General features: G+C 41.9%; 1 protein-coding gene and 1 long non-coding RNA gene across 6 annotated transcripts in view; one reads left to right on the top strand and one right to left on the bottom strand.

The window, feature by feature from the left end:
- Positions 1–27,292, bottom strand: part of CATSPERB (cation channel sperm associated auxiliary subunit beta) — a 118,440-nt gene that overhangs the window by 31,729 nt on the left and 59,419 nt on the right. For all 5 annotated transcript variants that reach the window (XR_004286069.1, XM_032344652.1, XM_032344655.1 and 2 more), the window contains 3 exons: positions 23,361–23,515; positions 20,352–20,506; positions 918–1,108 (listed from right to left, as the gene is read on the bottom strand). Coding sequence is in view for 4 of the 5 variants with exons in the window: in XM_032344652.1 (XP_032200543.1) it covers positions 918–1,108; positions 20,352–20,506; positions 23,361–23,515 (501 nt within the window). In the remaining variant the exon portion in view is untranslated. The remainder of the gene's footprint in view (positions 1–917; positions 1,109–20,351; positions 20,507–23,360; positions 23,516–27,292) is intronic.
- The window catches only part of LOC116591616, a 30,637-nt gene continuing 28,038 nt past the window's right edge, over positions 24,694–27,292 (top strand). Inside the window, exon 1 of the long non-coding RNA XR_004286070.1 lies at positions 24,694–24,833. This is a non-coding gene — a long non-coding RNA (uncharacterized LOC116591616). The remainder of the gene's footprint in view (positions 24,834–27,292) is intronic.

Here is a 27,292-nt window from a genome sequence, read left to right as displayed (position 1 = left end):
TCTCTGAATAGACCACCCACTCTCCTGTCCTGACTCTTCCACCATCTTCCTAACCACTAATTGTTGCAATGCCAAGGATTGCAACTCAGAGCTTTTCCTTTCCATATTTATACTCCATATTTATACTCTGTATTTCCAGGTGGTTTCATCTGGTCTCATAGAATCAACTATCATACATATACTGACTGCTCAAATTTCTCTCTCCAGTCCAGATACCTTCCCTGAACTCCAGGTTTGTCTTCCTAAATATGAACCTCATTTGTCCACTTGGAAGAATGTCAGGCACCTTAAATTTAATATAATCTCTCACCTGATTACTGCAATCACAAAACTGATTTCTCTGCTTTTCTTCTTGACTTCTAACACCTGCCCAGCCCATTCTCAATACAGGAACCAAAGTGATCTTGTTAAAACCAAAGTCCAATCATGTTACTTTCTGCTTGAATGCTTTCAATGGCTTCCCATTTACTCACAATAAAAGCCAAATCCTTACAATAAATGGTACTAACTTTGGATTTATATCTGTTGTATATAATCCTTAAAATAGAAATATCCTACATAATTATTTTAATATGTAGGGCAAAATCTACATGGACTTCTAATATTTCTTTCTTTCTTTCTTTTTTTCTTTGGACTTCCTATTTTCTTTTCTTCTCTTGAATACTGTTTAAGACAAAATAGCATTATACAAATAAATGAAAGGCACTACTATATATGAAATATTAATGACGTTTAAGCTAGGTTTTGTTATATTAGAATTAAACATTCCTCCAGGAACACAAGTGTATGTAGATTTCAGTATCTTGCAAAATGGACTAAATCTTGAAATCTACTGTTCATCTATAGAATCTTCCCAAAAGATAATTCTTCATTTTTTTTCTAGCCATCAAAGATGTACACTTACTTATTACACTTACTTTGTGGTTGAAGAGTAAGTTTATAGGAGTCAATTCCAACATGACTAATGGTAAGGGAACTAGACAAACATGTGCTTTCATTCACTTCTTCTATTCCAAAAGGGTCTATCACTTCCGCAATAACAGAGGACAAAAATCCTTCAGAATTGTTATGATGTAATATTTTTCTTATGTAAGCTGTTCCAGTTTTCCTAAAAACCAAACCAACAAACATCAAACCATCTGGATAAAACAGTGATTCAAATGAACAAGTTTGTGAACACATGATTTATAAATGTACTACAAACAGCTAACAAATGAATACTTGGTTAACATTTGTTCAACCTCACTAACCAACTATAGCAACTGGATACAATTTCTCACCCATCAAATTAGCAGATATTTTTAAATGACAGGGTTCAGGAGCAGCAAGGATTGAGTGGAGATAGGCACTCATCCACCACAAATGGACTATAAACTGATACAACCTTCCCAGAAAGCAAATTGACTGCATGCATTAAGAGCTCTAGCATTATATTTTTTCCCCGCTCTGAATCCATAAGTCTACTGACAGGGTTCTATCTTAAGACAATAACTTGAAGTGCAGAAAAAAATAAGCTTTCCACACAGAGATGTTCATCAAGGAATTATGATAAAAATTAGAAATAAGAAACCACAATGATAGGAAAATTAAGTAAATAATAATACATGATCCAATTAGAGTAAATGGAACAATTAAAATTACATTTAGAAAGTGTTTTTAATTACATAAGTAAAGCAGTCATGCTATAATGTCTAAATGAAAGAAGCAAGGTGAAAAATATAAATTAGAAAATAAAAAATGCATATTTAAGAGATTAATTGGTAATTCATCAAATGTTACCAGTTGTTGCTTCTTAATGTTTATCCTGTTTATCTTTTTTAAAAAAAGGTTATTTATGTATTTATTTATTTGACAGAGAGAACAGGTAGGCAGAGCAGTAGGCAAAGGGCAAGGGACAAGTAGACTCTGTGCTGAGTATGGAGCCCAGTATGGGCCTGGATCCCAGGACCCTGAGATCATGACCTGAGCCAAATCAAGAGTCAGTCGCTTAACCCACTGAGCCACCCAGGTACACCCATGTTTATCGGACTTCTAAGAAATTTGTACAGTGAGTAAGTATAAGGAAAAAAAATCCATTTTTAAAAAATGTAAAAAAAGAGTAATAAATATAGACACAGACCTTACACCCTTCACAAAAATTAGCTCAAAGTGGATCACAGACTTAAATATAAAATGCAAAACGATAACGCTCATACAAGATTAACATAGGAGAAAACCTAGATGACCTTGGTCATGCAGATGACTTTTTAGATATGACACCGAAGGCATGATCCATGAAGAAAAAGCTTGATAAGCCATACTTTATTGAAGTTAAAAACTTCTGCTCTGTGAAAAACACTGCCAATAAAATTAGAAGACAAACCACATATTGGGGCACGGGGGCATGGATATTTGCAAAAAACACATTTGATAAAGGACGGTTATCCAAAATAAACTGTAAAGCAGGAAAAAAGCCTTTTTTTCCCTCCACTTCCCTAGATTCTGCACCTAGGGCCCTGGAAATTAAACTGACAAGAGACAGATTACAAGAGGAAAACAAATAGAGTTTATTAACCTGTGTGTCATGCTTCCACAGGAGAGAAATGTCAGTGAGGAGGAACTCAAGGGGATGGTTAGAACCTGGAGTTTACAAGGCATTTTTAACAAAGAACAGTAAGTTTGTAGAGAAGTGACAAGACAAAGGAAAAGAGGTTTAGAGTGCCAGACTGTAGAAAAGTTAATGCACAAGGAAACTAATGAAAGAGAAGTCTTGCCTAATAAGATTTGTTATGTAGATGCTGCTCAGGTTTCTGAACTGATACTCTCTGGAGATTAGGGATCATCTTGCCTTTCTTGGGAGGGAGAGGGCAGAGATTTTTTTTTCTTTCTCTTATTTTTCTTTCTTTCTTTCTATTTTTTTTTTTAAAGATTTGTTTCTTTAGAGAGAGAAAGAGAGAGAGAGAGAAAGAGAGAGCTTGTGCATGAACAGGGGGAGGGGCAGAGGGAAAGAGTGGGAGAGAATCTCAAGCAGACTCCCCAGTGAGGGCAGAACCAGAGGCGTGGCTCCATCTCAGGACCCTGAGATTGTGACTTGAGCTGAAACCAAGAGTCCTGGGACACTTAATTGAGCCACCCAAGCATGACTCTTTTTCTTTCTTTCTTTTTTTTAATTAATTAATTTATTTATTTATTCATTTATTTATTTGAGAGAGAGAATGTGTGTGTGTGTGTGTGTGTGTGTGTGCATGCGTGCACACACATGCTTAATTGCTTCACTGTTGTTTTTCCTTCAAGTTTTTTCTCAGATGAGAATTCAGGCAAATGATAAATATCTATGTTCTTGGTTAGAAGACCAGAGGAGAAGTAACAGTTCTGTTATTTATCAGTTGTGTGATGTCTAGAAATCCTATCCCTGCGAATCACAGTGTCCTTACACGTGTTTTATAATGGGGTTACTTCAGTTTCAAGTCAGAGGCTTTTTTCCCTTTTTTCCCTTTTTTCTGCTTCTTCTCAACTGCCTTCAGCTGAAAATAATCTGTAGGCCAAGCTGGAATATTTTGGGGTGGCATATTCTGATCCCCTACAATACAAAACACTCTTAAAACTCAGTAGTAAGAAAATAAACAACCCAATTAAAAATTGGCAAAAGATCTGAACAGACACTTCACTACAGAAGGTATGCAGATGGCAGATAAGCACATGAAAAGATGCTCCGTGTCATAGGTCATCAGGAAATGCAAATTAAAACAACCACAAGATGCCACTACACACCCACAGAATAGCAAAACTTGGGGCACCTAGCTGGCTCAGTCAGTAGAGCACTGACTCTTAATCACAGGGTTGTGACTTCCAGCCCCACCTTAGGTGTGGAGCCTACTTAAAATTTAGAAAAGTAAATAAAAATAGAATGGCAGGGTGGCTCAGTTGGTTAAGCCTCTGCCTTCAGCTCAGGTCCTGATCGCAGGGTCCTGGGATCGAGTACCACATTGGGCTCCTTGCTCAGCGGGGAGCCTGCCTCCCACTCTGCCTGCTTGTGCTTTCTCTCTCTCTGACAAAATAAAAATAGAATGGCAAAACGACAAAATGCTGATAACATCAAATGTATGCAAGGATGTGGAGCAACAGGAACGCTCCTTCATTGCGGGTGGGAATGCTAAACGGTACGGCCACTTTGGAAGACAGTTTGGCAGTTTCTTATAAAGCTAAAAATGTTCTGGGACCCAGCAATCACATTTCTTGGTATTTATCCATATGAGTTGAAAACAAGCTCACACAAAAATCTAAAGAAGGAGACACCCGGGTGGCTCAGTGGGTTAAGCCTCTGCCTTAGGTTCAGGTCGTGATCTCAGGGTCTGGGGATCAAGCCCCACATCAGGCTCTCTGCTCAGCAGGGAGTCTGCTTCCCCCTCTGCCTGCCTCTCTGCCTCCTTGTGATCTCTATCTCTGTCAAATAAATAAATAAATAATCTTTAAAAAAAATCTAAAGGATGTTTATAAGAGCCTTTATTCATAATTGCCAAAAACTTGGAAGCAACCAAGCTGTCCTTAAGTAAGTGAATAGATAAATAATTGTATCCATTCAGACAATGGTATGTCAGTGTAGTTTCATGGATAGTAACAAGTGTACCACCATAATGCAGGGCACTGATAGTGGCAAAGGGGGGTGTGTGGGTGTGCAGGGTGAGTCTATGAGAACTGTACTTTCTGCTCAGTGTTGCTCTGGACCTAAAACTTCTCCAAAGAGTAAAGTGTACTAAACACACACACACACACACACACACTCAAAAACCGTAACCTCTTTGCCTCTGAAGTCAATGACCAATGGCCAGGTAGCTACCTTAACTACCAAAGCTGTCTCCCCGCTTCGCTATTGGAGTCTCTTGTATTTGAGTATTTAGGATTGCTCTTGGTAATAGCACTCTGCCATTCCAGGAGAGGTAAGAAATCCAGTTTTAAAGGAGGAAGGAAGGAGATCTGGAAGGAGAGGCTTAAAATTAGACAAGTCAGTGAATTCTTGAGGCAGAGAGGAATATCTGGGGAAAACACTGCAAAAGGACAGATAGACAACTATCATCAAACTTAACTACCAACACGTGCTACGCTCCCATTCCAAGACTGATGCCATCCTGTGCCCTGCCCCCTTCCCACCCAGTGGCCTACTGTCAGTGGCCTTTCCACCACACCATCTCACTATGCACCGTCCTGTTTATTAAACATGATGGAGGGACATCTGGGTGGCTCAGTTGGTTAAGCAGCTGCCTTTGGCTCAGGTCATGATCCCAGCGTCCTGGGATCGAGTCCCACATTGGGCTCCTTGCTTGGCAGGGAGCCTGCTTCTCCCTCTGCCTCTGCCTGCCACTCTGCCTGCCTGTGTTCGCTCCAAATCTTAAATAAATAAATAAATAAATAAATAAATAAATAAGTAAATAAACAAACATGATGGATTTTTTCTTGCTCTATGCATTTACACTTGCAATTCCTTTCACCTGGAAAGCTTTTCCCTTCGTTCTTTGCTCTCTGTTCTCAGCTCTTTGCTGATCCTTCTTAATCCCTTTGGTCACCACATTTACTTTCTTCTTAGCATGTATGAGATCTAAAAATATTTTGTTTTTTGTTACCTATTTGTCATCTGCTTCTGGTCATTAGAATGTCTTCTCCATTTGAGCAAGGATCTTGTCTATTTTAATTACTACAATCCTCCCAGTGCCAGCATAAGACTCGACACATACTAGGCACTTGGTAAATATTAACTGAATCATTAAATAGCCTCAATAAAAATGTGTAAATGTTGATGCTTTCCTTTTAAGCAATTTAGTACAAATAGTGACATAGTTATCACTTTTAAGAGTTTGCTGACTTTGTTATAAAATAAGTTCCTTCTTAATACTTGACCATTTATGAAGTGACTATAATTCTCCGGTTACCAAGCAGATACAGTTTTTGTTTTTTGTTTTTTGTTTTTTATCTGGGTGGGTATTTAGCCAATTCCTACTGTGGGAAGGAGTTTGATTCAGTATCAGTATTGAATAGGTTTGATTCAATATCTCATTGTAAGTGGTACTGTTGTTGAGATTATATAAGGCTTTTGACCCCATGATCTGGATTCCTTGCTAATGCTATGAGTCCCTTCTTTTCCAGCATCTAACCTTAGTTCCTGAGTCTTATTCCTCAAACTCTCTTTTGAATTACAAGCCTATCATTTGCCACACTGCTTGATCCCTTACCCATAGCCTGTCTACCTCAGGTATTTGTCTCCTTAAGCACAGTGTGAGAACCTCAGATTCCATCACCATGATAGGACAACCTGCAGATGGATAGAGCAAGCAGAAGACAAGTATCGATGGTTTTTTTAGGTCAAGATCCAGGCAATGAAACAAAGTAATGGCAATTTTCCTGTCCTGTTAGTCTCCCTCCCAAGTATCTCTCAAATCCCTCAATTCCTCTCCAATTCTACTATCAGCACCTTAGACTAGATCATCAAAATGTATCCTAGACCACTGAAAATGCCTTTTAAATGATGTAAATGAATCCACAACACAACTACAGTGGTATTCTTAAAAAAAAAAAAAGTAGCTAAGATAAAGAGTTTATAAGTTTAAAGAAAGCAGTAATAATGGTTTGGTGGTGCTGGCAGGCTGTGCCTTCCACCTCTCATCTCCATGCCATTCTACATGGAGAAGAAGAAAGTTCTTCTCCCCATGATAAGCAAAGAGGACCTTCAATGGGACCACTTTATAAGCTGACATGTCTTCTAAGGTTTGAGGGGCAAAGGCATCATAATTAAACTCATCCTAAGAAAATATAAAGAGTGGAGATAGTTTAGACATCTAGGGTTTGGGATTATATGAATATATATATATATATATATATATATATATATATATATTTATATATGCAGGGACTAAAATATCAATTAATTTTAGGGGCACCTGGTGGCTCAGTTGGTTAAGCTTTTCTGACTCTTGATTTCAACCTGGGTCATGATCTCAAGTTCATGAGGTCAAGCCCCATGTCATGTTCCTTGATCAGCAGGGAGTTTACTTGAGATTCTCTGTCCCCCTCTCCCTCTCCCCTCCCCCCTCCCCACATGTGCTCTCTGTCACTCTAAAATAAGTAAATAAATCTTTTTTTAAAAAAATCATTAATTCTAGACTTTAACTTAACATACATGTAAAAATCTTGTATAACATAAAAAAAATTCTCAAAAAAAAAACCCAAAACATAAAAATCCAACCAGAATACAAAAGTCTCAACCTAGTAAAAGAAAAAAAAAATGGAATGAGAGAGAAAAAGAATATCAAAATATGGCAAACAAGACTGGTGGTTACCAGAGGGGAGGTGGGTGGGGGCAAGAGTGAAATAAGTGGTGGGGATTAGGAAGGGCACTTATCGTGAGAAGCAATGAGTAACGTATGGAATTGTTGAGTCACTCTATTGTACACCTGAAACTAATACAACACTGCATGTTAACTGTACTGGAATTAAAAATAAAAAAAAATAAGGCAAGCAAGAAGAGAGAGCAAAAAAGAAACATGAAAAAGTAGGACAAATACAAAGCAGAGTAGAAGATGGCAGAAATGAATTCAAATATATTAGTAAAAAATAATAAGCGTAATTGGACTAAACTCTCCAATTAAAAGACAAAGATTGTTAGACTGGCTAAAAAAATGTAAAATCCATATATGTCTTTCATGAGAGATACATAGGCAGGTGAGGTAAAAAGAAAAAGAAAAGAAATCATATACAGGCAAGTGTAGCTTGTAAGAAGGCTCATACGATTATACAAATTGCAGACTCCTGCAAAAAAAAAAAAAAAAAAAAAAAGCCCTAAAACCCACTGTTACTCAACAACAACAACAAAACAAACAATCCAATTAAAAAATGGGCAAAAGATATCTTGGATAGATATTCTTCCTGTGAAGATACAGAAATGGTCAATAAACAGATGAAAAGATGCCCCCCATCACTAGTAATTAGGAAAATGGAAATCAAAACTGTAATGAAGTACGACATCACATCCATCAGGATGGCTATTATCAAAAAAATTAAACAGAAAGTAACAAGTGTTGGCCAGGATGTGGAGAAACGGGAATGCTTGTGCCTTGGTATTTGGAATGTAAAATGGTGTAGCGGCTGTGGAAAATGGTATGAAGTTTCCTCAAAATATTAAACACTGGGGGCGCCTGGGTAGCTCAGTCATTAAGCAACTATCTTCAGCTCAGGTCATGATTCCACGGTTCTGGGATCGAGCCCCATTTCGGGCTCTCTGTTCAATGGGGAGTCTGCTTTTCCCTCTCCCACTCCTGCTGCCTGTGTTCCCTCTCTTGCTGTCTCCCCCTCTGTCAAATAAACAAAATCTTAAAAATATATATTAAGCATTAAATTATCATCTAATCCAGCAATTCCAATTCTGGGCATATACATTACAGAATTGAAGGCAGGGTCTCAAAGAGATATTTGTACATCCCTGTTTGTAATAGTGTTATTCACAAAAGCCAAAAGATGGAAGTAACCCAAGTGTCCATTGATAGTTAAATAGATCAGTAAAATGGGGTACATTTTTCTTTATGGATATGTGTATATATGGCAAAGAATAGAATATGATTCAGCCTTAAAAAGGAAGGAAGTCCTCACAAGGTACGACAAGGAACGGATCATGAATGAAACTTAAGAACGTTATGCTAATAAGCCAGTCACCAAAGAACAGATACTATATGATTCCATTTATATGAGGTCCCTAGTCTAGTCAAATTCATAGAAACGGAAAGTAGAATGGTGGTTTTCAGGCACTGTGAGGTCTGGAATATGGGGAGTTCTTGTTTAATGGTTACTGTGCTTCTGTCTGGAAGACGAAAGAGTTCTGGATCATCATTATGGTTGCACAATAATGTGAATACGCTTAATGCTACAGATCTATACACTTAAAAATGGCTAAAATAGTACATTTTATGTTGTGTATGTTTACTACAATGGAAGCACTGAATACAAAATAAAAGCATTATTTTTTAAATTTTTCTTTAAAATATTTTATTTATTTATTTATCTGAGAGAGAGAGAGCATGAGAGGGGGAATGTCAGAAGGAGAAGCAGACTCCCCATTGAGCTGGAAGCTCAATGTGGGGCTCGATCCCAGGACTCTGGGATCATGACCTGAGCCAAAGGCAGTCACTTAACCAACTGAGTCACCCAGACACCCTATTTTTTCAAATTTTTATTTTAAAGAGGGAAAGAGAGAGTGTCTGCAGAAGGCAGGGGCCGAGGGAGAGGGAGAAACTCAAGCAGACTCCCCACTGAGGGCAGAGCCCAACTCAGGGTTCAATCTCAACCCTGAGATCATGACCTGAACCAAAATCAAGAGTCAGATGTTCAAACAAGTGAGCCACCCAGGTGCCCCAATATAGAAACATTATTTAAAAAACAAACAAACAAACAAGTAAGTGTTCTTCTGAATCTTACTCTTAAGTGCTACCTATTTAACTCTTCAGTATTTATATGCAGTTGCTCTAATAATACCCTTTCTCCATATACTTACTGTTTATATTTCTCTGTGTCTATTTTTTTAAAAAGAATGAGTCAATTGCTTTCCTTTCATTACCTCTATAGCAACATGGGTCTTCAATCCCTGTGCAAAAATGCCCAGTCATCGCTGCCCATCTGGCTAATGGCAGACCAAAGTCATGAAGATAGATATGGTCAGTCTATTCTACAGGCATTCAGGATAACTGCCAATTGCAGTTGCCAGTACACATGTCCTAAATAAAACTGGGAAATGACTGAATTTGCCTCTTGATAACCTTCTGTCTCCTCTTCCTTCAATCTTCTCCATTATGACTCATGGCTCAGCAGCCCCCTGATCAGCGCCTCTGTGTCCTAAGTCACCAATTCTAACTGTGGAAACACCTTCATAAAGCCCTCTTTTTGCCCAACTAAGAATGCCCCAGTTTCAAGAACAATCTTTCTCTTCAACAGTCTCCCAAACCTTGTCAAATTCCCTTATCCAAAGTGACTGACAACAGCATGATCTAAGAAGATTACTGAATGAATGGTTATCCTTACAAGAATGCCTAATGGAGTACCAAAAGCTCTGGTTTTAGATTTCCTGTCTGGTTTTTCTTGGACTTTGAAGGATATACAGAAGTCAGATAAAAAACAAACAAATAAATACAAATCATTAGAGATGAAAATAGATACCAAATATGAACAAAATGGTCAACTCATCAGGAAAACTTAAAAATTCTAGGGGCGCCTGGGTGGCTCTGTGGGTTAGGCCTCTGCCTTTGGCTCAGGTCATGATCTCGGGGTCCTGGGATCGGGCCCTGCATCGGGCTCTCTGCTCAGCAGGGAGCCTGCTTCCTCCTCTCTCTTTGCCTGCCTCTCTGCCTACATGTGATGTCTGTCTGTCAAATAAATAAACAAAATCTTTAAAAAAAAATTCTAAACTTATGGGGCTCCTGGGTTGCTCAGCTGTTTAAGTGTCTGACTCTTGATTTTGGCTCAGGTTGTGATCCCAAGGTCATGAGATCAAGCCTCAGGTCCAGCTCAGAGCTGAGCATGGAACCTGCTTAAGATTCTCTCTCTCCTTCCTCTTCTGCCCCTCGCCCCTAATTTTTTTTAAAGAGATTTATTTACTTATTTGAGAGAATTGAGAGAGCATGAGTTGGGGAAGGTCAGAGGGAGAAGCAGCCTCCCTGGATACAGGACTCGATCCTGGGACTCCAGGATCATGACCTGAGCTGAAGCAGTCACTTAACCCAGTCAGCCTCCCAGGCACCCCCACCCCCCAAAATTCTAAACTTACATGTATCTAACAACAGCCTCAAAACATACAATTAAAAATTGATAAAGCCACAGAAACGGAAATTCTAACACAACTCTCTCATAATTAATAAATTGAGCAGAAAAAATAATCAGTAAAGAATCAGAAAATTGGAACATTACAATTAACAAAATTAATCTGACAAATACTTACATTGCACTGAACAATAGACTATAGTCTCCATAAACACATGTGGAATATTTACAAAAATTGAGCATAATAGCCTAGTCTTTCACCATAAAGAAAATTTCAACCAATTAAAAAAAAAAATCACACTTTTGGGGCGCCTGGGTGGCTCACTGGGTTAAAGCCTCTGCCTTCGGCTCAGGTCATGATCCCAGGGTCCTGGGATCAAGGCCTGCATCGGGCTCTCTGCTCTGCAGGGACCCTCCTTCCCCCTCTCTCTCTGACTGCCTTTCTGCCTACTTGTGATCTCTGTCTGTCAAATAAATAAATAAAATCTTTTGAAAAAAATCACACTTTTGAGAAACAGGAAATTATGATCTTAAACAAAGTGTTCCAGAAAATAAAATTGAAATATTTATTTATGACCCTGGTATGATCTTATACAAAAAATCAAGTGAGGACATATGAGAAAGAAACTATAGGCAAAAATCGTTTGTAAACACAGATGCAAAAATCCTAAGTGTTAGCAAACTGAATCAAGAAATGTATGAACATAGATAATACACAGTGACTAATATAGGTGTATTCCAAGACATCCAGGTTAGTAAATCTTGGAATCAGATGTGTGAAATCCATAATATAATTCACATCATCAAATTAAGAGTTAAAGGAGAAAATTCTATATATAAGCCCAGTAGATGCAGAACCATTTAACACCAAAAATAAAACACCTCTTAAACTGAAAAAAAGAAAAAAATATATATATATATATATTAAAGATTTTATTTATTTGTCAGAGAGAGAGAGAGAGCACAGGCAGGCCGAGTGGCAGGAGAGGCAGAGGGAGTAGCAGGCTCCCGGCTGAGCAAGGAGCCCGATGTGGGACTCGATCCCAGGACGCTGGGATCATGACCTGAGCCGAAGGCAGCTGCTTAACCAAATGAGCCACCCAGGCGTTCCAATATTTTTTTCTATAAGCAAAAAGGGTAAAAGAAAAAAGATGAAAGGCATAATACATAATGGTGAAATGCTTTAAATATTCTTTTAAAAGTCAGGAACAATAGGGGCACCTGGGTGACTCAGTGGTTAAACATCTGCCTTTGGCTCAGGTCATGATCTCAGTGTCCTGTGGGATGGAGCCCCACATGGGGCTCCCAGCTCAGTGGGGAGTCTGCTTCTCCCTCTCCCTCTGCTCTTCTCCCTGCTTATTCTCTCTCTCTCAAAAAAAAAAAAAAAAAAAAATCAGGAACAACAAAAAAGCCTGCTGCTATAGTCTGAACCTTAGTGCCTGTCCTCTCCCTATTCATATGTCAAAAACTTGATGCCCAAAGTGATGGTATTAGGGAGCGGGGGCTTTTGGGAGGTGACTTAGGTCATGAGGGTAGAGCCCTCACAAATGGGATTAGTGCCCTTTACCAAAGAGCCTCCAGAGAGAACCAGAACCCTCTACCATGTGAGGACACAGTAAGAAGTCAGCCGTCTGCAGCCTGGAACAACCCAGAAGAGGTCTTCACCAGAATCTGACCCTGCTGGCCCCTGAGCGTGGACTTGGTCTCCAGAACCAGAAGACATACACTTCTGTTGTTTGTAAGCCACTCCACCTGTGGCCTTCTGTGACAGCAGCCCCAATGGACGAAGTCACCCACTGTGTCCCCTTCTAGTTAACAAGACCTTAGACACTGTAATAGGGAAAAGGTATACCATGCTAAGAAATGTTAAGAAACAAAACAAACATTTGCAAGTGATACAGTGATTGTCTTAGAAAAACAAGTACCATTACTCAGAAAATCCAAAATAACACAGAAAACAAGTGCTGCAATAATTAAAGTTAGCAGATTCGAACAATTTATGGTTGCTATAGAGAAGTCAGTTATCCAGACTTCGGAGGCAGAAAGGTGAAGCCAACAAGAAAAAGAAACAAAATAAAGCAGATAAGGTAGAAAGTTATCGCTTTCCGTAAGCCCATCCGGGAACTGGCGTCAGCAGCGAAGATAACCGACTCACAGGAGATCCCCGGGAATGAGCCATTCCAAGGGAAATTAACACAGGAACCGTGTGGAGGAGCTTGGGACGGAGAAACACAGTGCTGGCCCTCACACAAACAAGAAATAGCTAAAAACTGTTTAAAAAAAAAAAAAAAGTGAAGCCTAAGGGTATGCTGCTGTGTGAGTTTGGAAAAGCTGGAGCACCTTTCGAAGGGGAGTCTACACGCACAAGTTCTTTCCATGGGCTTCCCTGGAGGCTTCTGGAAAGACCAGAGCAGAGCCAATAGCCCAGAGGTCCAGGCAGCCTGGAGGATGGGAGAAAACAGCATGAAGCACCACCCACTTTCCTGAACCTTCTTTCATAGGAAGCAAAACTTTAAGCCCTTGGAGGCTGGACATTAACCATTTTTGCACACAGACCTCAAAAGTGGTGATCCATGCTGGGAGGGGTCCCTGCGGGGGGTGTGCTGGCTCTGACATCCTGGTTTCCTGCCTGCTTCCCTCCCTGGCCTTTTCCCTACGTAGGAAAAGTTTTAAGCTACTGGGTGATGGGAAGCAAAGCCATTCATCCATGGGGTACAGGCAAAGACATGTTAAGATGACAGAAGGAAAAAATAGTAACTCTCTGCCCATTAACAGAGGGTCAGGAGGCTGTTTTGAGCCTAAAATTCTGAAAGAACAAAGTAGAACTATTCCACTTTCAGGAGAACCGCCAGAAATTTCCACCCAAGATTGAACTGCAGATATCAGGCAGAAGTTGGCTACAAGAGGTCATTTCTATTAACAGATTAGTGTGTTTTGTGTTTTTTTTTTTTTTTTTTTCTCCTTAATGGAACCCGACAAGCTGAATCTAACGTTTAGAGGCAAGGACAAAGGCCAAGGGAGGGGGCGCTGCTCACAGAGGGTTAGTCAGTCGTCAAAGGGAAGACTAATATGCCAACGAAACAGAAGAGAGGAGAAACGCACACACGCAAATCTGAGAGACGGATGCAGGGGGGCAGGGAGGGCACATCAAGGGGAAAAGGAGAGACTTGTAAGGACAGTTGGTTATTTACATAAAAAAAAAAAAGAAAGACAGAAATCAGTTCTCACTCCACAAGACACGCATACGCTCTAGACAGACTGAACACTTCAACATGAAAAGCAAAAGTTTAACACGATTATAAGGAAACACAGGAGAGTTGCTAAAGACAGGGCGGTGTGTTCGTGCGAGTGACTAGCACACGCGTCAGCACCAAGTGATTTGGAAAACATTGTCGCTGCACAGAAAAGGCGAGTCGCAGGAGAATAACACCTCGACAGAACCCAACAGTGTGCTCTGATGCGTAGGGACATGTTAAAGCCCTAAAGAAGAAAAAGCGTCTCAGTGTTCACAGAAAATTCGAGATGATGCTGATCTCTGGAGGGACTGGCGTCATGGGGGGGGGGGGGCGGAGAAACAGGATAGAAAAGGAAAGGATCCCTGGAGAACTGCCCAAAGGGTGAAGGGACCCTGTCACCCGGGGTGACAGGGGCAGCTGTCACCAAGGGGACACTTGCCACCTCCAAAGGACTCCGGGGTCTCTGCCCACTTTACTTCACCTGCCTTCTCTCCCCCAAATTCTGGAAGGGAAGAAGATAGAAGCTGGAAAATAGTAAGCATGAGCAAATACACCTCCGCCCCAGGCGGCCCAGTCTGGGTCAGGCCCAAATACGGGCTGGGAAACACATTTAAATTGGATAAGAATTTGACCTCTTTTGAAACACTGGACAAGAAGAGAGCCATGTGATTATTAGACTGACTTAGACTTTCTAAGCCAAGGAAATGTTCATGTGCCCTCAAAGAGAAAAGCTGTGGGATTTGCCTGATTCTTTATCCAGAGGTTAAGTCCACTGAGGAGTCGGAAGGACAGGAGGAGGAAAATTCAAGGTGGTCTTTCCAGCTTGTTCAGGGAGCAGATTTCACATCGATCCGTCCAGTTATTCACTTAATTAGAAGCCTTGGAATGATAGCCAACCCTTGCTCCCCGCCCCGGCTGGGACACAGAAGGCCCTCCCTGACCTGGCTCCACGGTCTTCAATAACTTCTCTCCTTTTTTCATGACCCTGAAGTCATTCTGGTTTTCCTTCAGTTTCTCAAACACCCATCATGCTCCCTTTGCCTGGGGGCCTTCCACATACTGTTCTCTCTGTCTGGAACCTTCTCCCCGCCGCCCCCTTCATCCTCATTCTTCCGATCCCATCCTAAGCAGCACTGGCTCTGAGCAACTTTCCAATGTCCTCCAAACAAGGGCTCAACCCCCAGGAAAATACTCTCTAGATGGGCCATGCCTCTCTGCTGTCAACTGTCATCATGTAAGTTCAAGGTGTGCATGGGCTCGAATGCCCTCTTCATGGCTCTCTCAGGACACTGCGAGCCCCTTGAGTGTAGTAAGTTTTAGGCAACTATTTGTGGAAGAAATAAATGAAGGGCTCCCCCTGCTCCACTCTCTGACTACCTAGAATCCGCCTTGGCCTATTGCTGACTTTGGGATTTTGGGTTCCCCATCCTTGACCTGCCCAGTTGAAGTCTGCCTTCCTTCCAGTTCTCTGATCCTGGCTCTTCCCTCCCCTTTCCTGCCTTGGAGATGCTCATTCCCTAGCTTCTGCACAAGTAGAATGAAATTCCTGAGTCTGATCACAGAATGTACTGTTCCAATTTTCAAATACAGGTTCCTCACATTTCAAAAGTTCGCCTTACGCCATTTCACTTGGACCAAAGACCTGTGTTAACACTTGTGTTTGTTAACTCAAAGAAGTCTGAAGAGAATTTTCACTTTTACGAGAAAACACGAAAAGTGAGAAGAGCATCCTGCTTTTGTTTGGCAGGGAGCAGATCTGTTATAGGGGCCCCGCCCAGCCCCTTCCCTGTAAACTCCACAGGGCATCTCAGCATCAAGCCGCGGAGCTCTGACCTGGGTGAGCACCTGGGCTTTATCTCCACTTATTTTGTGCATCTGTTAGCAAGATGTGTCCTAAGGTATCAGAAAAAGCCTAATAGAGGGTATGGGGGGGGGGGGGTCTGGGAATGCTCAGAAATTTTCCCATGTAAGTTCAGGGTAATTGCTTCTTTGCTTTACTCCTGTCCAGCTTGTGAAAAGTTTCATAGGACTGCTGTACTTTGACATAGTAAGGGAAACTTGTATTTGGATGCTTAAGAGAGGGGGAGAAGTCAAGATGGCGAAGTAGCAGGCTGAGACTACTTCAGCTAGCAGGAGATAAGCTAGATAGCTTATCTAAAGATTGCAAACACCTGCAAATCCATCGGCAGATCGAAGAGAAGAACAGCAATTCTGGAAACAGAAAAACAACCACTTTCTGAAAGGTAGGACTGGCGGAGAAGTGAACCCAAAGCGACGGGAAGATAGACCCCGGGGGGAGGGGCTGGAGCACAAAATCAGGACTTTTAAATGTCTGTTCCGCTGAGGGACATTGCTCCAGAGGTTAAACCGGGCGAAGCCCACGCGGGGTCAGCGTGGCCTCAGGTCCCGCAGGGTCACAGAAGGATCGGGGGTGTCTGAGTGTCGCAGAGCTTGTGGGTATTGGAACGGGAAAGCCGGCTACAGAGAAACAGCCGACAGTAAGCTCACAGCTCCGGGTTACCTTAAACCGGTCGCAGGCTCGGTGAGCTCGGAGCGCGGCCGGAGGTTAGGCAGACGGGAGTAACTGGGTGCTGTTCTCTGAGGGCGCACTGAGGAGTGGGGCCCCGGGCTCTCGGCTCCTCCGGGCTGGAGACCAGGAGGCCACCATTTGTATTCCCGTCTTCCGGAACTCTACGGAAAGCGCTCAGGGAACAAAAGCTCCTGAAAGCAAACCTGAGCGGACTACTCAGCCTGGCCCCTGGTAAGGGCGGTGCAATTCCGCCTGGGGCAAAGACACTTGAGAATCACTACACCAGGCCCCTCCCCCAGAAGATCAACAAGAAATCCAGCCAAGACCAAGTTCACCTACCAAGGAGTACGGTTTCAATACCAAGGAGAGCAGCAGAATTCCAGAGGAGGAGAAAGCAAAGCACGGAACTCATGGCTTTCTCCCTGTGAGTTTTTTTAGTCTTGCAGTTAATTTAATTTTTTTTCTTTTTCATTTTTTTTTTCCTCACCTTCTGGTAAAATTTTTTTTTAACTTTTACCCTTTTCTTTTTTAACGTTTTTTAACTAGTTTATCTAATATATATATTTTTTCTTTTTTATATTTTTCTTTATTTGTTTTCTTTTTTTAAAATTCTTTTCTTTCTTTTCTTTTTTTTTTTTCTTTCTTCCTTTTTGAACCTCTTTTTATCCCCTTTCTCCCCCCTCACGATTTGGGATCTCTTCTGATTTGGTTAAAGCATATTTTCCTGGGGTTGTTGCCACCCTTTTAGTATTTTACTTGCTCCTTCATAACTCTTATCTGGACAAAATGACAAGACGGAAAAATTCACCACAAAAAAAAGAACAAGAGGCAGTACCGAAGGCTAGGGACCTAATCAATACAGACATTGGAAATATGTCAGATCTAGAGTTCAGAATGACAATTCTCAAGGTTCTAGCCGGGCTCGAAAAAGGCATGGAAGATATTAGAGAAACCCTCTCGGGAGATATAAAAGCCCTTTCTGGAGAAATAAAAGAACTAAAATCTAACCAAGTTGAAATCAAAAAAGCTATTAATGAGGTGCAATAAAAAAATGGAGGCTCTCACTGCTAGGATAAATGAGGCAGAAGAAAGAATTAGTGATATAGAAGACCAAATGACAGAGAATAAAGAAGCTGAGCAAAAGAGGGACAAACAGCTACTGGACCACGAGGGGAGAATTCGAGAGATAAGTGACACCATAAGACGAAACAACATCAGAATAATTGGGATTCCAGAAGAAGAAGAAAGAGAGAGGGGAGCAGAAGGTATACTGGAGAGAATTATTGGGGAGAATTTCCCCAATATGGCAAAGGGAACGAGCATCAAAATTCAGGAGGTTCAGAGAACACCCCTCAAAATCAATAAGAATAGGCCCACACCCTGTCACCTAATAGTAAAATTTACAAGTCTTAGTGACAAAGAGAAAATCCTGAAAGCAGCCCGGGAAAAGAAGTCTGTAACATACAATGGTAAAAATATTAGATTGGCAGCTGACTTATCCACAGAGACCTGGCAGGCCAGAAAGAGCTGGCATGATATTGTCAGAGCACTAAACGAGAAAAACATGTAGCCAAGAATACTATATCCAGCTAGGCTATCATTGAAAATAAAAGGAGAGATTAAAAGCTTCCAGGACAAACAAAAACTGAAGGAATTTGCAAACACCAAACCAGCTCTACAGGAAATATTGAAAGGGGTCCTCTAAGCAAAGAGAGAGCCTACAAGTGGTAGATCAGTAAGGAACAGAGGCCATATACAGTAACAGTCACCTTACAGGCAATACAATGGCACTAAATTCATATCTCTCAATAGTTACCCTGAATGTTAATGGGCTAAATGTCCCAATCAAAAGACACAGGATATCAGAACGGATAAAAAAACAAAACCCATCTATATGTTGCCTCCAAGAAACTCATTTTAAGCCCGAAGACACCTCCAGATTTAAAGTGAGGGGGTGGAAAAGAATTTACCATGCTAATGGACATCAGAAGAAAGCAGGAGTGGCAATCCTTATATCAGATCAATTAGATTTTAAGCCAAAGACTGTAATAAGAGATGAGGAAGGACACTATATCATACTCAAAGGGTCTGTCCAACAAGAAGCTCTAACAATTTTAAATATCTATGCCCCCAAAGTGGGAGCAGCCAACTATATAAACCAATTAATAACAAAATCAAAGAAACACATCAACAATAATACAATAATAGTAGGGGACTTTAACACTCCCCTCACTGAAATGGACAGATCATCCAAGCAAAAGATCAGCAAGGAAATAAAGGCCTTAAATGACACGCTGGACCAGATGGACATCACGGATATATTCAGAACATTTCATCCCAAAGCAACAGAATACACATTCTTCTCTAGTGCACATGGAACATTCTCCAGAATAGATCACATCCTCGGTCCTAAATCAGGACTCAACCGGTATTAAAAGATTGGGATCATTCCCTGGATGCTTAAGAGAATGATCATATGCTTTTTAGAATAAGTAGGATGTAAAAAAATTAATATTAACATTGAGATTATCATGCTAATCTTTTAAAAAGTGATTCTATGTTTTCTTTTTTAAAAGATTTTATTTATTTATTTGACAGAGAAAGAGAGCACAAACAGGCAGAGCAGCAGGTAGAGGGAGAAGCAGACTCCTTGCTCGACACAGGGCTCAATCCCAGGGTTCTGGGATCACAACCCGAGCCAAAGGCAGCTGCTTAACTGACAGAGCCACCCAGGTGCCCTGATTCTATGTTTTCTACAAGCACATACCTACAGAAACTAAGTGGCTTGGGATGTCACCCATACAAAAGCCATTGAAAACAAAATATAGTTTTAGAGATCACAGGTGCTTTTCCTCAACATAGAAAGTTCTATTATCCTTGTTAGAAACAAAAGAAACAATGACGATAACAACAAAAAATGTACGCCCAGCACTTTTTCTATTGTATGTGAATTTAGTCTTCACCTCTACTTCTGTGTGAGCCGCCCCGTGATACGTGGAGTTGCTGGCTGTGGGACAAGGTGCATACTGATGGCCCAATACAAATATAATAGAGACAGATTTCTCCCTGGTGGAACAGGACCCACTCACCATAGGGTGAGTTCAGGGGCACCTGGTGACTCAGTCAGTTGAGCGTCCAACTCTTGATTTTGGCTCAGGTTCACGACATCAGGGTGTGAGATCAAGCCCTGTGTCTGACTTTACACTTAGCTGGCAGTCTGCTTAAGATGCCCCCTCTGCCCCTCTCCCCACTTTAAAAAAAAAAAAAAAAGGAACAGGGTTGAGTTTCTGGTCATCTGAAATTGTTCCTTTTCTGCCTATTAGATATTTCGGGAGTCATAAAATTCATCATATTCTTCGAAGAGAGTTTTCAGACTTAAAGGTAGCTTTCAGGGCTGGTGGCTCTTGCTGATACCTTAGAAGTAAGCACTGCTAGGAATATCTCATACCCAGCCATGCGGTAATTCATGCAAGATGGCCTTCACACTGTTAGATGTGTCTGTCTCCAAGACATGTGAGAATGGCCATGTGTGTGACCCCTGTGGGCAAACAGTGTCCAGTGAAGCCGAGAACATGTTTGATACTCAAGATGACAGAGCACTTTTCCCGATAGTGCCGACATAACCAGCCCCGTGTTTCTAAGCCTGGGGCCTCACTCAAGGCACCTTGGCGTCTCAAGTGTAGTTGGCCTTCTGAAGTATCAGAAAAAGATGTACACTATTTCATCAAGGAAACCACTCAAAGAAGTTGCCTCAAAATTTGGAGTTGAGTAACCAGTGTGCAGTCTAAATAAACGGGAGGCAAATCAGTACCTACCTGGAGTGTATCACTTTTCCCAAGTGCATGTTGTTGAATTTCTTGGTGTATACGGTTCCCTCAGGTTCATTTGCAGGCACGTACGCATAAAAGATAACTTCTTTTACGGCGATGTACTGAGGTGCTAGGGCAGTTTCGAAGCCCATATCAGGAGCCTGGAGAAGGAAAAGAACAAAAGACATTGCATTTTATACTATTTTATATTTTAATTAGGGAAAAATGCAAATATCAGATTGGTTTCCAGTGGGTGTCACAACAGTACTGTTTGGCTTACCAGTAGGAGTCATATTTCAACATGTTCTGTTTGTAGATCCGTGTGTGCACAAGGGATAATGCATTTTTCCATTAGGGAGGCAAAGAAATTCTGGGGAGTAAGGTTCAGTTTAGGGTTCCTGTGCCTTTGGTAGAAGGCCGGAGTGCAAGGGTGGGTGGAGGTGTGTTTTCCATTGTGTAGAAGGGGCCTGGAGTTACAGATTTTAGAGCTCAGTTCCTTTTTTTAAAAAAAAGATTTTATTTATTTGATGGACAGAGATCACAAGTAGGCAGAGGCAGAGAGAGGGGAAGCAGGTTCCCCGCTGAGCAGAGAGCCTGACGCTCTCTGGACCCTGAGATCATGACCCGAGCCAAAGGCAGAGGCTCAACCCACTGAGCCACCCAGGTACCCCTGGAGCTCAGTTCTTAATGGAGTACTTTTGTTTTTTATTTTTTTATTTTTTTTAATTTTTATTTATTTATTTGACAGAGAGAGATCATAAGTAGACAGAGAGGCAGGCAGAGAGAAGGGAGAAGCAGGCCCCCTGCGGAGCAGAGAGCCCGATGTGGGGCTCGATCCCAGGACCCTGAGATCATGACCTGAGCTGAAGGCAGAGGCTTAACCCACTGAGCCACCCAGGTGCCCCTGGAGTACTTTTGTTTTTTAAAGGATTTTATTTATTTGACAGAGAGGGAACACAAGTAGGGAGAGTGGGAGAGGGAGAAGCAGGTTTCCTGCCAAGCAGGGAGCCTGATGTGGGGCTCGATCCCAGGACCCTGGGATCATGACCCAAGCTGAAGGCAGATGCTTAATGACTGAGCCACCCAGACGCCCCACTGGAGTATTTTTTTTAAGGAAGGGGCCATGGCATATGTCTCCTCACTTGAAAGCGGCTGCCAATTTTCCTTGCCTTGGGGTGGTCCCTAAAGTTCACAAAGCTGGACAGGATCAGGATCAGAGAAGGGTGTGTTGAAAAGACCACCCCGAAGGTGATGCTGGGGTTGACCTTGTGGACATGACATGAGGATTAGGTGGTAGATAGTGAAGACTGGCTGGGGGCACAGGCATTCAATGGTGCCTCTAAGACCCATTTTCTGTCATGCCCTGTCCCCTGGATCTTGGGAAGAAGAGAGTAGGAAACAGGCAAGAAACTGGCGTGAGACTGAATGGATGTCTTAAGGCTCTTTAAAGAGCCTCTCGAAAAGGCCAAAAGTGCTTTAGAATTCCCAATGCCATTCTAGCATGTGAGTGATAAGAACATCCCACAGAAAGTGTGTACAAGGCCAGTGAAAGGCCACACACGACAAAAGCACAAGCCCTGGACCCTGCTGTCCGGGGAGATGCCTGATCTAGGAACTACCCAGTGGCGTGTGCAATTTGGGCTGAATTACTTAGCCTTGCTGTGCCTCGTTTTCTTCATCAGTAAAATGAAGATAAAGAGTTGTTATAAAAATGCAAGAATGTACAACACTGCCTGGCACATAGAACCAAATAAAGGCTCGTGGTTATTTTTATCCAGAGAGGATGTCTGTTGCTTGCTTTGAGGGTTGGGAGGTGAACTCTTCTTGCCGCTGAAAACCCCAACTGGCTTTTGATTTTAATAATTTAAACTTTCACATAAAAGAACTAAGACGTTTCTAGAAGTTGTAAAGTTAGTGACAAATGGGGATATCTACTTTTTCCGGAAGTCCTACTCTCCTGTTCATGTCCTTTGATTTGTGTCTGTGCAGAACCCACATAACAGCAAATATATGGCAAGTCCCATGGCAGCACTTTACAGTCATGGGGAGGTCATGAGGAGGTCACGTGGCATCCCTGAGTGGTCACGTGGCAGCCCTGAATGGTCACGTGGCAGCCCTGTACCATCCCGGGGAAGTTCCCCCGTCACTCTCCTCCCATCTCAGACAAGGAGAGTGAAAACATGATCTTTTCAACTCTGGTAATTTGGCCTGGTAATTGGAATATCTATGAAAATAATTGGCCTAGTCATTAGGAATATCTATGAAAACTCAAGTCAGCCATTATTTTCTATTTCCTTTCAGACAAAGGGATGGTTTCATTAAGGCCAAGTTTTAAAAAAAAATCGGATTCTTTGCTGATATAGTGAAGAAAGTCCATTTTCACAACTGGATGCCCAAGTGATGCGTTCTCAGGCAGAACCTTCTCAAGTGGTACATTATGCATTAAAATTATTCGAAAAACCTCTGTGTAGCATCACTTACGAAGAAGATAGTATCTCCTTTCTATAAGAGAATTAGAAAAGGAAAAAATGAAGGTGCAGGGTGAATACACAAGAGGAGAGGTAAGTCAGTGGGGAAAAGATAACTCCTGTTTCTTGGTCAGCTTTGGGAGGTAGAAAAGCCAAACGTACTGCGAACCTGGGTTGGAAGACACAGGTCTAAGTAATAGCTTAGACTATCTGGTGGTGTTGCTGTGAAGATATTTGTAGGGAGACATTCTGGGTGGAGTTAAAGCTCTAGAACCCAGTATGGGACTGGGAAGAAGGTTTTGGAGGTTTCCCTATAGTCAGATGGAGCAAAATGCATTAATAAGAGTTTGTCTCAACAAACCATAAGTGACTCTTAATCTCACAAAACAAACTGAGGGTTGCTGGGGGTAGGGGGGGGTTGGGAAAAAAAAGAAGAGAGAGTTTGTCTCAAGCAAAACACCTTCTCGTTTTCCCATAATTCTGTGCGCACAGTGGGACATCAATTCTTAAAACAAGGCAAACAGTCTCAATGCATTTTATCACTAACCTGTCCAAAAATACTTTTAGGATTCCCAGAGGTTCTAAGTGACATATCAGCTTCAAAGTGGTCTGGAGTCAGTTTATGTATAAAGCCCATGTGGTCGTAGTATAATGTGAAAATCTTATCAGAAACAGATCCAATTTTACCATATCTTCTTAATCCTGTTAGGAAAGAAACAGAAATTTCTTGATATAGTACAACTAGAGAACTTTCAATACCGTATCTTGGGCGGGGGGAAAGAAAACACTTCACTTAAAGGGTGGGAGTAGTAGGGCTTCGAGACTCCAGAATTAGTAAAACTCATGTCAGTCTTTGTTAAGTCCCCCAGAAGTCCTTTCCAGGCTCCAGCTCATTCCTTAACCCTGATTGCTAAAGTAGGTGAAGGATGGAGGGGATGAGGTAGAGGTCTAGAGGAGAGGTGAGCGCCCCCCTGGTGGCGGTTCCTCCTCTTGGTCCGGAACCCGGACACTTCCATAGCTAGGAGACCGTGACAATCCTCAGAGAAGCAGGGTGAATGATCTGCAGAGACTGCTGGGTCATCCGCTATCCTAGGATAAATATGTTGAACGAAATTTGGTGTCCTATGTTTCTTTCATGCTTTAGGGCAACACGTTAAGCAGCACTAGCAGTAATCTGGTAGTAAATACATACAACAAGTACGCATCCAACCAGACATGGGTCCAGAGAGCCAGCTGCCTCCCCTGGCTGGAGCCCAAGAGAACGCTCAGGTCTTGAGATGCAGAGGCTATTTTCCACACCCACACCCCAATCTGGCCAGACTCTCCTGGTCCATTCTTCTGTCCCTGACCCCTGAACGCTGGAGCACCCTAGGATTCAATTTTTAGATCTCCTTTCTCACGATCTCTAGAGATCTCACCCAGTTTTAGGATTTCAAACCCATTTTAATGTGAATAATTCTCTTAAACCTCCTGTCTTGTTCTCTGCCCAGAACTCCAGATTTGCATATCTAGCCTCCCACTGACAGTTCCTTCCGTGGCCGCCAGGCATCTCACGCTGAACTCCTTCCAGACTGAGTTTCCAATCCCCAAGCAAACTCCTCCGCCCAAGTCCTCTTCGTCTCCATCACAGCAACTGCCATTTTTCCTGGTGCTCAGTCCAAAACCTTGGTGTCATTCTTAAATCCTCTCCTTTTTTTATGCCCTACATCCACAAATCCTACTGATTCCCCCTCAAGACAAAGAGAGAATCCAACCTCTTCTTGTCACTCCCACCTGTCACCCTGCACAAGCTGGTGTGACACGGGAGGAGGTTTATTATGAGGAATTAGCTCATGCAAGCATGGAGACTGAGAAGTCCTGTGATCTGTTGTCTGTCAGCCCGAGGACCAGGGGACTGGCTGGCGGAACTCCAGTGGACAAAGAGGTGAGAACCGAGAACTGGAAAGAGGACTGGTTTAAGTCCCAGTCCAAGGACAGAAGACTGATGTCCCAGCTCACAAGCAGGCAGGAAGCAAATGGGGTGAGTTCCACTTTCCTTCACCCTTTCGTTCTGCTCAGGCCCTCAAAGGATTGGATGGTGTCCACCCATGCTGGGAGGGCAGTGTGCTTTACTGAGCCCACTCATTCAAATGCTGATCTCCTTCGGACGCAGACACATTCAGAAATAATGCTTCCCCTGGGCACCCGTTGGCCTCGTCGACTCATAAAATGAACCATTACAGTTGCTGTGGTTCAATATGTCCTAGCTCACCTATAAACCTACAATACACTTCAACGTCTTGAGATCACTTTTATAATTGCAGTGTCTTACAATCATGGTCCACCAGGTGGCACCCACGATACAGTGGTCAATTTGCCTCAGGGGAGTGGAGTTTGTGCCTGCTCTGTCCATCACTTGGAGTTTCCTGAAACACTAGTATAATAAATGTTAAATTTTACTAATGTTTAACATGCCTTCAAAAATATTACATTATATTTGGCATTGAAACAAAGTTACTGTGGGTGCAGTAAGAGAGGAAAACAAAGCAGAGCTTGTATTTATCAGTAAAGCAAACGACACTGGAAGAATTACTGCTATTTCACATTTCCTTGTACAACCACAACCAAGTGCTTTCTAGGACCTAAGAAAGGAAGAAACTCACAAACAGATGAAACTGCATTATCTTTTGCTAGTGAAATACACTCAAAAGATCGCCTTATCATACACCAAGCAATGCAACTGTAGGCAAGGGAAATAATGTCGGAGTAATCCATGCATCACTCAGCATCACAGTTAAAACACTGTTAAAATGTAATTCAAGGGGCGGCTGGGTGGCTCAGTGGGTTAAGGCCTCTGCCTTCGGCTCTGGTCATGGTCCCCGGGTCCTGGGATCAAGCCCCGCATTGGGCTCTCTGCTCGGTGGGGAGCCTGCTTCCTCCTCTCTCTCTCTGCCTGCTTCTCTGCCTACTTGTGATCTCTAATCTGTCAAATAAATAGACTTTAAAAATCTTTTAAAAAATGTAATTCAAAGTTTTTACTTGTGTTAATAGAACAAAGTCATCTTACAACCAATGGATCTCAGATTTGGTTAAATACAAGTTTTACAACATTCTTCTGTTGGCTCTGCTCATGAATAAATGGTTGGGTTGGCTCCAAATTCTTAGGTAATATTATTTTTCTCTGAAGGTTCTGAGAAGAATATGTGCTATTATTCATTGTTGTAGCAGCAAAATCCAAGACTAGCTTTTTTTTTTTTGCACCTTTAAAATTGATTTACACTTTCTATTCCAAATAATTCAGACACAGCTTTGCTTTCAGTTTAAAAAATAACATTATTGTCAATTTTATTTTCTTTTATTTTTTTCCTATTTTCAGTATGCATTCACCCATCCAGCCATTCATATCAGAGGGAATGTGCTGGGAACCATAGCTAAACAGCCACCATCACTGCATCGCTGGAAATGTCTCCAACTTGCAGTCTCTCAATCTTTAGCACCTATATTTATCATTTTAGATTCTTCCCACTTATTTATTTTTCTATATGTGGACGTGTTTTTTGATTGTATCTATATGTAATAGTTTATCTCTTATATGGACAATTTAGTTCCATTTTCTTTGGTGTTATTTTCACTGTTTCCAAAGTAATCTTGCTTAGTCTAGTTTGATTTTTGTTCCACAATATGTGCTATTTATTCTCTATTTGCCTGTTCCTCCAGATCCATCCCCAGACTTTCTTCTCTCTGTCTGGGACACTGGAAGGCTGACCCCTATGAATTGCATTATTTGTGCTGTGTTTCCAGATGGGTTCTGATTGGATTTGGCCAATGAAAGGCACTAGCAGGAGGTAAGGACAAGGGAAGGAGAGAAAAGTCTACGTAGTTCCTCCTACCCTTCGCCCTACTTTAGTGATGCAGTTCTTTTTTTTTTTTTTAAGATTTTATTTATTTATTTGACAGACAGAGATCACAAGTAGGCAGAGAGGCAGCCAGAGAGAGAGAGAGAGGAGGAAGCAGGCTCCCTGCTGAGCAGAGAGCCCAATGCGGGACTCAATCCCAGGACCCTGAGTTCATGACCTGAGCCAAAGGCAGCGGCTTAACCCACTGAGCCACCCAGGCGCCCTTTAGTGATGCAGTTCTGACCCCAGCTTTGAGCCTCCTACACTGAATCTCTTGCAGGATGGTGCCTGCTGTCTAGCTTTGATTGGGCCTAGGTGAAACTATTACCTATCTACTACCTTCTATCTATCTATCACTTATTTATTTGCTTTATCCCTTAAATCAAAGGGACGCTGATGGTTTTCTCCCATTGCTAATCTCTGGTTATTTCAAGACCATTCTTGGTTCCTTTAACTTTTTCCACTGCTCTAGTTTCCTTATAAAGGATCTCCAGGTGAGACACTTGTGTGAAATTACGTTTCCTGCCAGGACTTTAAGTGACACAGATCTCTACTCAAAGTATCCCTGGAAGATAGAATATCAAGGCTGGATTCTGGGACTGAG

The sequence above is a fragment of the Mustela erminea genome, chromosome 5 (genome assembly GCF_009829155.1).
Source record: "Mustela erminea isolate mMusErm1 chromosome 5, mMusErm1.Pri, whole genome shotgun sequence".
NCBI classification, from domain to species: Eukaryota; Metazoa; Chordata; class Mammalia; order Carnivora; family Mustelidae; genus Mustela; species Mustela erminea.
The sequence above is the reverse complement of the archived record's forward strand: the minus strand, read 5'-3'. Positions and strand labels throughout refer to the sequence as shown.